The 15707-nt window shown below is 37.3% G+C and overlaps 1 protein-coding gene and 1 pseudogene across 1 annotated transcript in view; one reads left to right on the forward strand and one right to left on the reverse strand.

Annotated features, from left to right (window-relative positions):
• TMEM232 (transmembrane protein 232) overlaps positions 1 to 15707 on the reverse strand; it is a 222467-nt gene that overhangs the window by 155392 nt on the left and 51368 nt on the right. Inside the window, 1 exon segment of the mRNA XM_029216807.1 lies at positions 325 to 503. Within this exon segment, the coding sequence (XP_029072640.1) occupies positions 325 to 503 (179 nt within the window).
• On the forward strand, positions 796 to 1801 carry LOC114892823 (annotated as a pseudogene).

Raw genomic sequence — 15707 nt, forward strand, 5'->3', positions numbered from 1 at the left:
AATATTCAAACAGAGCTAAAAACCAAGAATTTGTAAAATACGTTTTTAACTTTAAAGAAAAAGAGGTTAGGTTTACTGAGTCCAGATTTGCAATTTATATTGTCTAATGCTGGAAAGAAAAACTTCTAAATAAGTTCACTAAATAATTTATTATCCCCTCTTATCTTTAACTAAAAATAGGTCAGTATTAACTTTTAAAAATCATGTTCTCAACAGTGAATCACTGATATTCACTGAATATGAATATTCCTTTATCCTTAGAGACAAAGGACAAATATTTCCTGGTGACAGACGTACCAGTTGATGGCCAGTGTTTTATCTTACCTGGGCAATATTTACTGCATTACAGATTCGCCCATCTTTCTCATGATCCTTTGTTTTCTGTAACATTTGCCATATTGTGTTTCTAAGTCCATCCTGCTCCTTATCTCCTCGAAGTTCCCATGACATTTTCAGCAGGTTATATACTAAGCCATAGTATCCAGTCCATTTCACTTGATCACCTGTTTAGAAAGAAAGGTTCTTTAGGAAGATATTTTATTCATCTTATTAATGTATGGTTGAGTGAAAAAGAAGAAATTTGATTTTATTAATGTTTTAAAGTTTGAAATTCTGAGCTCTGGAATTTTCTTTTTACCATTCACTACTTCTACTCCTTTAATTTTAAAAGATCTCACAGATCGTTTAAAAACTTCTAACGGAGATACGTTCGGTAGATTTCTCCTTTCTTCTCGTGGACGCCACCGAGTAAGCATCGTTGACGTCTCACCCCACCCCCCCGCCTCCACCGCCGTCATGTCTAAGTCAGAGTCACCCAAAGAGCCCAAACAGCTGCGGAAGCTCTTCATCGGAGGTTTGAGCTTTGAAACAACCAATGAGAGTCTGAGGAGCCATTTTGAGCAGTGGGGAACGCTCACAGATTGTGTGGTAATGAGGGATCCAAACACCAAATGCTCCAGAGGCTTCGGGTTTGTCACATATGTCACTGTGGAGGAGGTGGATGCAGCCATGAAGGCAAGGCCACAGAAGGTGAATGGAAGAGTTGTAGAACCAAAGAGGGCCGTCTCAAGAGAAGATTCTCAAAGACCTGGTGCCCACTTAACTGTGAAAAAGATTTTTGTTGGTGGCATTAAAGAAGACACTGAAGAACATCATCTAAGAGATTATTTTGAACAGCATGGGAAAATTGAAGTGATTGAAATCATTACTGATCGAGGCAGTGGCAAAAGAGAAGCTTTGCTTTCGTAACCTTTGATGACCATGACTCTGTAGACAAGATGGTCATTCAGAAATACCACACTGTGAATGGCCACAAGTGTGAAGTAAGGAAAGCCCTATCTAAGCAAGAGATGGCTAGTGCCTCATCCAGCCAAAGAGGTCGAAGTGGTTCTGGAAACTTTGGTGGTGGTCATGGAGGTAGTTTTGGTGGGAATGACAACTTTGGTCGTGGAGGAAACTTCAGTGGCCGAGGTGGCTTTGGTGGCAGCCACGGTGGTGGTGGATACAGTGGCAGTGGGGATGGCTATAATGGATTTGGTAATGATTGAAGCAATTTTGGAGGTGGTGGAAGCTACAATGATTTTGGCAGTTACAACAATCTTCAAATTTTGGACCCATGAAAGGAGGAAACTTTGGAGGCAGAAGTTCTGGCCCCTATGGTGGTGGAGGCCAATACTTTGCCAAACCCCGAAACCAAGGTGGCTATGGTGGTTACAGCAGCAGCAGTAGCTATGGCAGTTGCAGAAGGTTTTGATTACTGCCAGGAAACAAAGCTTAGCAGGAGAGGAGAGCCAGAGAAGTGACAGGGAAGCTACAGGTTATAACAGATTTGTGAACTCAGCCAAGCACAATGGTGGCAGGGCCTAGCTGCTACAAAGAAGACATGTTTTAGACAATACTCATGTGTATGGGCAAAAAAACTCGAGAACTGTATTTGTGACTAATTGTATAACAAGTTATTTTAGTTTCTGTTCTGTGGAAAGTGTAAAGCATTCCAACAAAGGGCTTTAATGTAGTTTTTTTATTTGCACCCATGCTGTTGATTGCTAAATGTAATAGTCTGATCATGACGCTGAATAAATGATTTTTTAAAACAAAACAAAACAAAAAACTTCTAACGCTATGAAAAGATGAACTGCACCTAATAGTATATCTAATAAATTTAAAAGTTAAACTGTGAACTATGTACTATAAACACATTTTTTTTTTCTTTTGGCGGTACGCGGGCCTCTCACTGTTGTGGCCTCTCCCGTTGTGGAGCACAGGCTCCGGACGCGCAGGCTCAGCGGCCATGGCTCACAGGTCCAGCCGCTCTGCGGCATGTGGGATCTTCCCGGACTGGGGCACGAACCCATGTCCCCTGCATCGGCAGGCGGACTCTTAACCACTGCCCTATAAACACATTTTTGGAATTCAAGTAAAGAGGAATTTATTCAAGGAAGTATGAACAGTTAGACCACCATGGTGAATTTTTACAATAAATCAGAGAAACAGGAGAAAAATCACTGGCTGTTATAAAAATGATCAAGCTCTATGAAATATGGCATTTGAACCAAGAAGAAAGCTTTGAAAATAATGTAAAAAGCAGACAAAAATTACTGATATAATTATAAGCTGGAAGATTTTTTAAAATAATAGAGAAATAAGTCGAATGAAATAGGGGAAAGGGAGTAATGAATTCAGAGAGTTTTTCTTTAAGTTTAATATACTTGTCCTTCTAAAAATTATATACCAATTAGCAATTTAAATAAGTTATCAAGTTCCACTTTCAAAATATTCATTTCCCCTACAGAAAAGAGGAAGAAGTTTCTCTTTACTCTTTATCTTAATTATTTCTCACTAGATGACATATTGCTATGCAATACTATTCAAGAAACAAGAATTCTCATTTAGTTAGTGATGGGATAAATAAATTAATGCAGGTCTCAAAGGGTATATGAGCTTAAGTTAGCTAAAGAGCAATATGAGGGTACTGAGTATATGTGAAGCAAGTAAGAGGAGCAAGAGGAAGAGAAGGTTCAGAAAGGAAGATGGAGGGTATCCTGGTGAGAGCTAGTGTGATACTGAATTCATCAATGCCCCTCTTGAATAAAGTTATAAGCACAATCTGAAAAGTCACAGTCTTCAACTTTTCCTAATTCAATCTGGATTTAATAATCCAGGCTAATAATAATTATCATTGTTACGATAACTAGAATAGTTGGGAGTACCTACAATGTGCCATATTCTAGTTACTCCTCACTGCAATCCTGCTATGAAGACTATATCATACTTAGAATAATAGAAGGGAACATAAGAGCTTCAACTTGGTTAGAAGTTTCCCTAGCAACACACCACTGATGAGTGAGAGAGGCAGGTGAAGGCTGGGATAATCTTATCCCATGAAGCACAGCCTCTCCAATTCAGACAAGTACTTTTCCTTCCAATCCTGCCCTCTATTCCATTCATAGGAAAGGAAGATAGACTAGAAGGTGGAAGGAGGATGCAGGAGAGAATGTACACAGCTTAGAAATGGGAGGAGGAACGCGTGTGTCCAGCTTCCACTCTTTCTATCTAAAGTTGATAAAGTAAAAGCTGCAAATATGAGGCTACAGTTAAACAGCAAATTTTTTTGAAAACATAATTTTCCCCTCATAAAAATTTTACCATTAAAATTCGGTGTATTGCAATAGTTGAAATTATATATAGGAAGTGATGTCAGCAAGATGGTGGACTAGGAAGTCCCCAGGCTTCATCCTCTCACAGTAACAACAACTTGGCAGACATCCATGAACAGAACTGCCTTTTGGGAGACCTTGGAACCCAGGTTAATAGGTTGTAAAACACCAATGGAACCCAAGACTCAGGAGGGCCACTTCAAGAAGGCAGGCTGGACTCAGGGGGCTGGCCTTTCAACAGTGGTCCAGCTGTGGACCTAGTAGCACCCCTGTCCCCCCATGAACTTAGCTTCTTCTCTGCTTGTCCATGTTCCTGCCACCAGTCTCATCCACCAAAGGACTTGGGAGGACCCATGCCAGTTGTGCCCTGAGTAACAGGCCCACTGACTGAGGACCTGACTGTGGACCCTGAAGCACTGTGACCTGGTTCCAGCCTCACTCTACCATGGTCCAGAGGCAGTTCTGAACACCGAGGAACCCACCCATGGACCTAGCAGGAGAATGCTCAGGACCCTGGGGGGAGCCAAATGCATTTGTACCCCTGGTAAGCCCTGAGACCTGCAGACACAGCAGTGGTCCTGTGACCAGGCTCCAGCCCTGCTCCACCACTGTCCCAGACGTGCTCCCATCTGCTCAGGGACCCACAGGAACCATCCCCACTCAGGCTCCCCGGTAACAGGCCCACTTACCCCCAGCAGAGAGGGAGCTATAAGAAGACAGGAGGATAGGGAGGATCTCAAATGGAGCTAAGGTGGAGAGTTCATATTAGAAAGGTATAAGGTAAAATAACTAAAGATAAATTAGGTCAGATTAACTGGTAGATATTTGAGCAAAAGAGTAATGCTATATCTGCTCAATGAAATGTTATGTCTATTCAAGCAAGAAACTGGGAAACCAATATGGGAGTTTTATGAGGTAAGCCAGGGCTTTACTATGATGAGCATCAGGAGATTGGAGAGTAAAGGACAAGGCTAAGACATTGCTGAGCAGATCTCACAAGACTTCTTTGCTATGGAGGAGGAAGATGGAATGAAGTGAAAAGGACAAGTGCATGTTCAAGCTCAGGAAACTGAAACAATAATGAAATCACTTGCAGAAATGAGATTATATAGAAAAGCCAGTTTGGGGAGAAAGGAGATAAATAAATATGTTATGATGATGGGTAAGGGGAATCTGATATTCAGCTTTTTGTAAAAACAGAGCTATAATTCAAGTAAAATAGCAGAATTGAAATTATGGATTTGTGAGTCATTAGCAGAAAAATAAGGCCTGAACTCAATATGAGTAGAGAAACAACTATGAGTTTTTAATGAATAATTCTGGAATTGCAAACCTCAGAAATACAAAAGCAGTTTTTGAACTGTATGATAAATAAAACATACTGTGGATTTTAACCCATTTATAAATTTATTTCTAAACTCCCAACTCTTTACATTAAAAAGAATGATTGACAAAAGTACATACAAATTACCTTCCTTCATGTATTTTAAATGATTGTTTTTTGAGGAACAATATTTTAGAACCCTACAATCACTGAACTGAATATGGTTTGTTTTTAGAATACACAAGACCAGTAGACCAGTCATGAAACCATAAAATATATTCTGATAACTGTGTTCTCAAAACTCAATTTTTAAATGCCATGGATGACTTTAAAAGAAAGCAGTTCACCTGTTGATTTAAACTACAGTGAAGTGTTGCTTATACATATTTGTAGGGAGAATCTATTACATCCAATTGACTGACAGTTAATGAAGAAAAAAATTCTTATAAAGACCGATGGGATGTGTTACAACTGTCATAAAAAGTAGAATGTGCTCTCATATGCATGTCAACACACTTGCTGAGAAGCATGTCCGCTCTGAAACTTCTCATCCAAGGACCAGACTGTAACATAAGGCACTTTTCTGTTCTGCTTTGAGTGACCCTGTGGCAGCTATCAAAGATGTTACTTTAAATGTACTGATAAAAAATGTGTCTCCGTCTGCAGCTAAGCTAGGAAATAACAAAACTGAAGCAAAACAGAATTCCTAATAAACCTTAAAAATTTATTAAATTATATCATTTGAAAACAAATACTTTATGATCCTTTCTCTGTAGGAATGTTTTATTTTAGCGTTTGAACTATTTGAAAGCCGTTAATTGACAGCCTAGATACTTATATTTCACATACTCAATGAACATAAAATATGAATATTTCTACTTATATGGACGATTATAAATGAACACAGCTTTTACAATTTTGACAAATATAACTTGGTACCACAGAATCGAATGTATCACTGAAAGGTAACCTGAATGCAAGAAGTAGTTTAAAACATTATCTTTATGAAATGCCATGTAGTGTGGAGGAACTAGCTCAATGTCAAGAAATCAAGAGAACTATTCAGTAAGCCAGCCATTTGTTTAATAAATATTTACTGAGTCTATGCTACGTGCCAACCACTGTTCTATGTACCAAAGAAAAAGACAATGTTACTGCTCTACGGACACTTAATTCTAGGGCAGAAAGACAGATATTAAGAAAGTGAACTTGAAAATATCATTACAAAAATAATAGAAGATGATAATGTGACCAACAATGACTAGGAAAAGAAAACCACTACAGACAGAGTGAAAGAAAGACCTCCATGAGGACATTGTATTCAAGCTAAAATCTGATGGATTAAAAAAAAAAAAAAAAAGCTAAACATGTAAGGAGCTGGGGAGAAGTGTTCTCAGCAGAAGAGATGGAAAATGCAAAGGCTATGGACCTAGAATAGCTTGAAAATTTACAGAAACAGAAGAAAGGATAGAATGGATGGAATACAAGACACCAGGGGGTCCTTGGGACAAGATGAGATCAGGTAGGCATGCCCTTTGCAGAGGCACACTCGCAATGATCATGGCCAATTTGTAAGCCATGGAAAGGAGTTTGGATTTTATTCTTAGTGTAATAAAAAGCTAACAGAGCATTTAAATACAGAAGGGAACTGACCCGTTTTATGTTTTAAAAAAATCTTTTTGGCTTCTTCATGGAGAGGGGGACTATAAGGAAGACAGGAAGATTTTTAGTTTTTTGCAGTTAATCTATAAGAAGAGTGATGATTGCATAGACTTCAGATTTCTACAGTAAACTTGTACAATGGTCTATACCCCTGGCTTCTGGGAGGTCACCTCTAATGCCTTGGAATGTCCTGTCAGATAAGAATGTTCTTATTAATCTGGGATCCATGGGTTGTGATTATCAATTTGCCTTTGAAAGGGCCAGAGACTGGGGTCAGCCTTATGTATGTGACTGAAGCCCAATAAAAATTCTGGATACCAAAGCTTAGTGACTTTCCATAGGTGACAATACTCTATGCAAATTGTCATACATTGTTTCTTGGAGAAGTAAATGCTTTCCACACAACTCCACTGGGAGAGGACAGTGGATAGCTCTCTGTTTGGAACTCTCCTGAACTCTGCCCTGTGCACCTCTTCCTTGGCTGATTTTAATCCTTTCACTGTAAGAAACCATACTCACGAGTAAAATGGCTTTGCTGAGTTCTGTGAATTCTTCCACAAATTATGAAACATGAGGGTTGTCCTGGGGGTCCTGAAACTCGCAAGTAGTTTCAGAAGTGAGGGTGGTCTTGGGGACTCCTGAACTTCACAGGAGTCAAAAATAGAGATAGAGACATGTAGAAAATTTGGGGATATATTTTGGATGTATAGTAGAATAAATAGGAATTCGAGGGTACTCTTTGTTTTCAGAACGTTTTACTATAATAATTATAATGATATATCTATCACTATACACAAAAATACACACATAATATTTAAATACCAATCATAAGTAAGGACAGAGACAAGAAGGCAAAGTAGAAGGACGTGAGCTCATCTTACAAAAACATCAAAACCACAACTAACTGCTGAACAACCATCGACAAAAAAAAAAAAAAAAAAAAGAAAAAATTCTGGAACCTACCAAAAAACAGATATCCTACATCCAAAGACAAAGAAGAAGCCACAACAACTTGAAAGGAGGAGTGCAATAACAATAAAATTAAATCCCATACCATTAAGTGGGTGACCCACTAACTGGAAAATAATTATACCACAGAAGTTCTCCCACAGGAGTGAAAGTTCTTAGCCTCACATCAGGCTCCCCAGCCTGGGGGTCTGGTATGGGAGGAAGAGGGGCCTTCAGAGAATCTGACTTTGAAGGCCAGAAGGGTTTGATCTCAGGAATTCCACAGGACTGTGGGAAACAGAAAATCTACTCTTGGAGGGCACACACAAGGTCTCATGTGCACCAGGAGCCAGGGAAAGAAGCAGTGACCTCATAAGGGTCTGGGACAGACCTACCCACTAGTATTGGAGGGTCTCCTGCAGAGGTGGGGGGCAGCTGTGGCTCACTGTGGGGAAAAAGACACTGGTGGCAGTAGTTCTGGGGAGTACACATCGGTGTGAGCCCTCTTGGAGGTCATCATTTTATCATCAAGACCTGGGCTCACCCAACAGCTGTAGGCTCCAGTGCTGGGACACCTCAGGACAAACAGCCAACATGGCAGGAACACAGCCCACTCATCAGGAGACAGGCTACTTACAGTCTTCCTGAGAACACAGCTGTCCAGTAAACACAACCCTTAACACAGCCATGCCCACCAGAGGGACCCAGCTCCACCCACCAGTGGGCAGGGACCAGCCTCTCCCACCAGGAAGGCTGCACAAGCCTCTTAGACAGCCTCATCCACCAAGAAGCAGACAGCAGAAGCAAGAAGAACTAAAACCCTTTAGCCTGCTGAATGGAAACTGCGATCACAAAGTCAGACAAAATGAGATGGCAGAGGAATATGTCCCAGATGAAGGAATAAGATAAAATGCCACAAGAACAACTAAGTGAAGGGGAGATAGGCAATCTACTGAAGAAAGAATTCAGAGTAATAATAGTGAAGATGATCCAGGACCTCAGAAAAAGAATGGAGGCAAAGATTGAGAGGATGCAAGAAATGTTTAACAAAAACCTAGAAGAGCTAAAGAACAAGCAAACAGAGATAAACAATACACTAAATGAAATGAAAAATACGCTAGAAAGAATCAATAGCAGAATAACTGAGGCAGAACAGATATGTGTGCTGGAAGACAGAATGGTGGAGATCACTGCCACAGAACAGAATAAAGAAAAAAGAATGAAAAGAAATGAGGACAGCATAAGAGACCTCTGGGACAACATTAAATGCACCGACATTTGCATTACAGGGGTCTCAGAAGAAGAGAGAGAGAAAAAAACCTGAGAAAATATTTGAAGAGATAATAGCTGAAAATTTCCCTATCATGGGAAAGGAAACAATCACCCAAGTCCAGGAAGTGCAGAGAGTCCCAGGCAGGATAAACCCAAGGAGGAACATTATGAGACACATGATAATCAAACTGGCAAAAATTAAAGACAAAGAAAAAATATTAAAAGCAGCAAGGGCAAAGAAACAAATAACATACTAGGGAATTCCCATAAGGTTACCAGCTACTTTCTCAACAGAACCTCTGCAGGACAGAAGGGAGTAGCATGATATATTTAGAATGATGAAAGGGGAAAACCTACAACCAGGAATACTCTACCCAGAAAGGCTCTCATTCAGATTCAATGGAGAAATCAAAACTTTACAGACAAGCAAAAGCTAAGAGAATTCAGTACCACCCAACCAGCTTTGCAACAAATGCTAAACAAACTTCTCTAGGCAGAAAAGAAAAAGCCACAACTAGAAAGAAGAAAATTACGAATGAAAAAGCTCACTGGTAAAGGCAAACATACAGTAAAGGTAGGAAATCATCTACACACAAATATAATATCAAAACCAGGAATTGTGAGGAGAGTACCAATGTAGGATACTGGAAATGCATTAGAAACTAACAGACCAGAAACTTAGAATGATCTTGTTTATATATAGATTGCTGTATCAAAACCTCATGGTAAGAGTGAACCAAAAATCTACAATAGATATACACACCAATAAAGTTAGTCATGAAATCAGAAGACAAGAGAACAAAGGAGGAAGGGAAGAAAAAAAGACCTACAATAACAAATCTAAAACAACGAACAAAATGGCAATAAGAACATATATATTGATAATAAACTTAAACATAAATGGATTAAATGCTCCAACCAAAAGATATAGACTAGCTGAATGGATACAAAAACAAGACCTGTATATATGCTGTTTACAAGAGACCCACTTCAGATCTAGAGACACATACAGACTGAGAGTCAGGGGATGGAGAAAGGTATTCCATGCAAATGGAAATCAAAAGAAAGCTAAAGTAGAAATACTCATATCAGAATAGACTTTAAGAATATGACTGTTACAAGAACAAAGGAGGACACTGCATAATGATCAATCCAAGAAGATATAACAATTGTAAATATATACGCACCCGACATAAGAGCACCTCAATATATAAGGCAAATACTAACAGCCATAAAAGGAGAAATTGACAGTAACACTATAATAGTGGGGGACTTTAACACCTCACTTTTGTCAATTGACAGATCATACAGACAGAAAATCAGTAAGGAAATACAGGCCTTAAATGACACATTAGACCAAATGGACCTAATTGATATTTATGGAGCCGAGCCTTCCATCCCAAAGCAGCAGAATACACATCCTTTTCAAGGGCACATGGAACATTCTCCTGGAGTGATCACATGCTGGGCCACAAATCGAGCCTTGGTAAATTTAAGAAAATTGAAATCATATCAAGCACCTTTTCCAACCACAATGCTATGAGATTAGAAATCAACTACAAGAAAAAAAACTGTAAAAAACATAAACATATGGAGGTTAAACAATATGTTACTAAACAACCAATTGATCACTGATGAAATGAAAGAGGAAATCAAAAAATACCTAGAGACAAGGGAAAACAAAAGCACGATGATCCAAAACCTATGGGACGCAGCAAGAGCAGTTCTAAGAGGGAAGTTTATAACAATAAAATCTTACCTCAGGAAACAGGAAAAATCTCAAATAAACAACCTAACCTTACACCTAAAGCAACTGGAGAAAGAAGAACAAACAAAACCCAAAGTTAGTAGAAGGAAAGAAATCATAAAGATCAGAGGAAAAATAAATGAAATAGAGATAAAGAAAACAATAGAACAGATCAATGAAACTAAAAGCTGGTTCTTGGAAAAGATAAACAAAATGGATAAACCTTTAACCAGACTCATCAAGAAAAAAAGGGAGAGGACTCAAATTAATAAAATTAGAAATTAAAAAGGAGAAGTTACAACAGACACCACAAAAATACAAAGGATCATGAGAGATCCTACTACAAGCAACAATATGCCAAGAAAATGGACAACCTAGAAGAAATGGACAAATTCCTAGAAAGGTGTAACCTTCCAAGGCTGAGCCATGAAGAAATTACTAGAAAGGTATAACCTTCCAAGGCTGAGCCAGGAAGAAATGAACAGACGAATCACAAGTACTGAAAATGAAACAGTGATTAAAAACTCCCAACAAACAAAAGTTTACAAACAGATGGCTTCACAGGTGAATTCTATCAAACATTTAGAAAAGAATTAATATCTATCCTTCTGAAACTCTTCTAAAAAATTCCAGAGGAAGGAATACTCCCAAACTCATTCTATGAGGCCACCATCACCCTGATACCAAAACCAGACAAAGATACCACACACAAAAAAAGAAAATTGCAGGCCAGTATCACTAATGAACGTAAGATGCAAAAATCCTCAGCAAAATACAAGCAATCCAACTCCAACAATACATAAAAAGGATCATATAACATGATCAAGTGGGATTTATCCCAGGGATGCAAGGATTCTCCAATATGTGCAAATCAATCAATGTGATACACCACATCAACAAATTGAATAAAAACCATATGATCTCAATAGATGCAGAAGATGCTTTTGATAAAATTCAACACCCATTTACAATAAAAACTCTCCAGAAAGTAGGCATAAAAGGAACTTACCTCAATGTAATAAAGGCCATATATGACAAACCCACAGCTAATATCATCTTCAATGGTGAAAAGCTGAAAGCTTTCTCTCTAACATCAGGAACAATACAAGGATGCCCACTTTCAACACTTTTATGTAACATAGTTGGAAGTCCTATCCACAGCAATCAGAGAAGAAAAAGAAATAAGAGGGATCCAAATTGGAAAAGAAGAAGTAAAACTGTCTTCAAATGACATGATACTATATAAAGAAAATCCTAAAGATGCTATCAGTAATCTATTGATACTAGAGCTTATTGATGAATTCAGTAAAGTTGCAGGATACAATATTAATACACAAAATTAATACACAGTACATTTCTATACACTAACAATGAAATCAGAAAGCAAAATTAAACAATCCCATTTAGAAATTAGAGAAACAATCACATCAGAAGAAATAAAATACCTAGGAATAAACCTACCTAAGGAGACAAAAGACCTGTACTCCGAAAACTATAAGACACTGATAAAAGAAACTGAAGATAATACAGATGAGAAGATATACCATGTTCTTGGATTAGAAGAATCAATACTGTCAAAATGACTATACTACCAAAGGCAATCTACAGGTTCAATACAATCCCTATCAAATTACCAATGGCATTTTTCACAGAAGTAGAACAAAAAAACTTTTAATTTGTATGGAGATAAAAAAAACCTGAATAGCCAAAGCAATCTGAAGAAAGAAAAATGGAGCTGGAGGAATTAGGCTCCCTGACTTCAGACTATACTACAAAGCTACAGTCATCAAAACAGTATGGTACTGGAACAAAAACAGAAATATAGATCAATGGAACAGGACAGAAAGCCCAGAAATAAACTCATGCACCTATGGTCAATTAATCTACAATAAAGGAGGCAAAAATATAAAATGTAGTAAAGACAGTCTCTTCAATAAATGGTGCTGGGAAAACTGGACAGCTACATTTAAAAAAAGTAAAATTAAAACATCCTTTAACACCATACACAAAAATAAGCTCAAAATTGGTTAAAGACCTAAATGTAAGATCGGATACTTTAAAACTCATAGAGAAAAATATAGGCAGAACACTCTTTGACATAAATTGCAGCAGTATCTTTTTCAATCCATCTCCCAGACTAATGGAAATAAAAAGAAACATAAACAAATGGGACCTGATTAAACTCAAAAGCATTTGCACAGCAAAGGAAACCATAAACAAAATGACAAGACAACCCACAGAATGGGAGAAAATATTTTCAAATGATGCAACTGACAAGGGATTAATCTCCAAAATATATAAACAGCTCATGTAATCTAAAAAACTAAAAATAAAAATAGAGCTACCATATGATCCTGCAATTCCATTCCTGGGCACATAGCTGGAGAAAAACATGGTTTGAAAGGATACATGCACCCCAATGTTCATTACAGAACTGTTTACAATAGCCAAGACATGGAAGCAACCTAAATGTCCATCAACAGATGAATGGATAAAGAAGATGTGGTACATATATACAATGGAATATTACTCAGCTATTAAAAAGAATGATATCATGCCATTTGCAGCAACATGGACAGACCTGGAGATTATCATACTAAGTGAAGTAAGACAGAGAAAGACAAATATCACATAACATGACTTATATGTGGAATCTAAAAAAAATGATACAAATGAACTTATTTACAAAACAGAAACAGACTCACAGAATCAACTTATGGTTACCGGGGGAAGAGCAGGGTGGAGGGACAGATTGGGAGTTTGGAACTGACATGTACACACTGCTATATTTAAATAGATAATCAACAAAGACCTACTGTATAGCGCAGGGAACTCTGCTCAGTATTCTGTAATAACCTAAATGGGAAAAGAACTTTAAAAAGAATAGATAAAAGTATATGTATAATTGAATCACTTTGCTGTACACCTGAAAGTAATACAACAATTTTAATCAATTATACTCCAATATAAAATAAAAATTAAAAAAAATGTATAAGTGACCTATAAGCACAGAGGCTGTAATACAACATGGAATAATAGAAAGTCAGGATGTATTTAATTATGCATGTTCTGCAGCACATCTACCACAAGTCCCTCAAGTAATAAATGGGAAAACCAGTTCATAATAAATATTGATCAGAGAGTTATTTTGTATAATCATATTTGATCATTATACATTTTAAACCAGTATCCACCAGAATAAAGCAAAGAGAACCAAAGTATTACTAATATGCCCTTTTCTGTTGCAGGTATGACAGAAAACATAAAGCAAAAGCAAAAGTCAGCTGATTCTTTTATTAACGTATGACAGTTAATTGAAATGTAATGGCAAGTAGGATGCCATAATGTCGACAAATATTTAAGGAACTTATTAGAACCTGTCTTGCTTAAATTTTATGATCTTTTTCCATAGTCAATAATGGAAATCTTTTAATTAAAAATAATTATCTGCTGGAGTTACAACTGGGAACCAAAGGAGAAAGTAATTTATCTGCTTTCCAAGAACATCAATTATTCATATAAATAAAGAAATATCAGATTTCTGATTCTTGGAATCATTTTAAATTTCATTAAACTACATTAATACCACCGAGATTTATAGACTATCTCTATGGAAGTAGTTAATCCTCATAGATTTTTGTACCTGAAGGCAACAAAACAAGAAAAAAACAAAGATCTTTTTGGAAATTAAGAAAGCAATAAAGACAATGTTTATAAGCATATTACATGCAAAAACTCTTTTAGAATCCATAATCTTGAGGAAACTAAAATTCTGAGACATAAATCAAGTTGCCTAACGTCATCCAGAACTTGACAACTAAGCTGAGTCACCCCAAATTTCTGACACCAAGTCCAGTCCAGTGCACATTTATTCATCTACAACTGAACAATTTTGGTGCTGTTTTCCCTCCTCTTCTTACCTAAATCTCTCACCCTTCACCCCATATGGGGACCTTCTATTATTCCTTCCAGTAAGTAGCTACTTCAGATATCTTTAATGAAATAACTATTCACCCAAAACCTTAAGAAACACCCGGACCAAACACAGAAATAATATGTCAGACTAAATCAGAGATTTCTGTACCCATGAACATATTATCAGGTTACACTTGATGGATGTGAGAGGTGAAGAAGAAAGTGACTCTAGAGAATTAGTATTCATTTCTGGACCAGATTAAATGACAGAAAAAAAACAATCTGAAGCAGTCTAGAGGATCTTAATGTAATTCTGACTTGTATAACAAAGGAAGTTACAAGTACCTAGTAAGTTATTTTTGTGAATGTATGCACATTTGCTTCTTAATTAATTTGGAAAGGGGGCCAAAATCTTATTTCTTTCTCCTCTGCTAAGATATATTATTTCAAAAATTGATTTTTAAGACGCCGCTTTAGAATATACTTCAGCACCACGAACACTTTTGGAAATACTGCAGGATTTCTAGCTCATGCGTCTTTTGCCACTATGTTCAGCTACAGATGGATTTTAGACCACTGGATCAAAATGGATACATCTTTGTATTTATGATTAAAAAATGTGAAGGATGTTTCCATGAGCTTCTTAGCACCTTTATTTGGATAGGAAAAGACTTCTACATGGTCAAAAGCTTTTGACTGAGAAGTCCATCTTGTGTTTTAGCCTGTCACAATCAAAAGGAACAGCAGCAACTATACCAGGGAATAAAGAGAATGTGATAGTAGGAATCTTTTAGTTTAAACATATACAGAACTAAATGAAGATTCATTTGTAGCAATGAAAGCAAAACTTCCTGAGAAGAGTAGCAATACTTTTTAACTTTCAAAAATTATGATAATGCTTTATCCTGTTTATTTGGGGTTTTATGAAGATTCTCATGTAAATTTAGAGGTTGAGGTCTCACCTCCACAATTAATAACTATTTTCTATGGTCCCTACAGATTAAGCTTTGATTGTAGGAGGCAGTGTTGATAAGGAAGAAAATGGTTAGCTTTCTCCATGTTTATTGGGTGTAATCACAAAATATAGCTCCTATCTGAGGTTTGCAAAATGGAAGTACAAGTGGGCAGCCTCGGAATATTTGACCACAGGGACCCTTTGTCCTGTACCTCATATTTCAAACTT

Source organism: Monodon monoceros, unplaced genomic scaffold (genome assembly GCF_005190385.1).
Source record: "Monodon monoceros isolate NGI ecotype Baffin Bay Population unplaced genomic scaffold, NGI_Narwhal_1 Super_Scaffold_12, whole genome shotgun sequence".
Lineage (NCBI taxonomy): Eukaryota > Metazoa > Chordata > Mammalia > Artiodactyla > Monodontidae > Monodon > Monodon monoceros.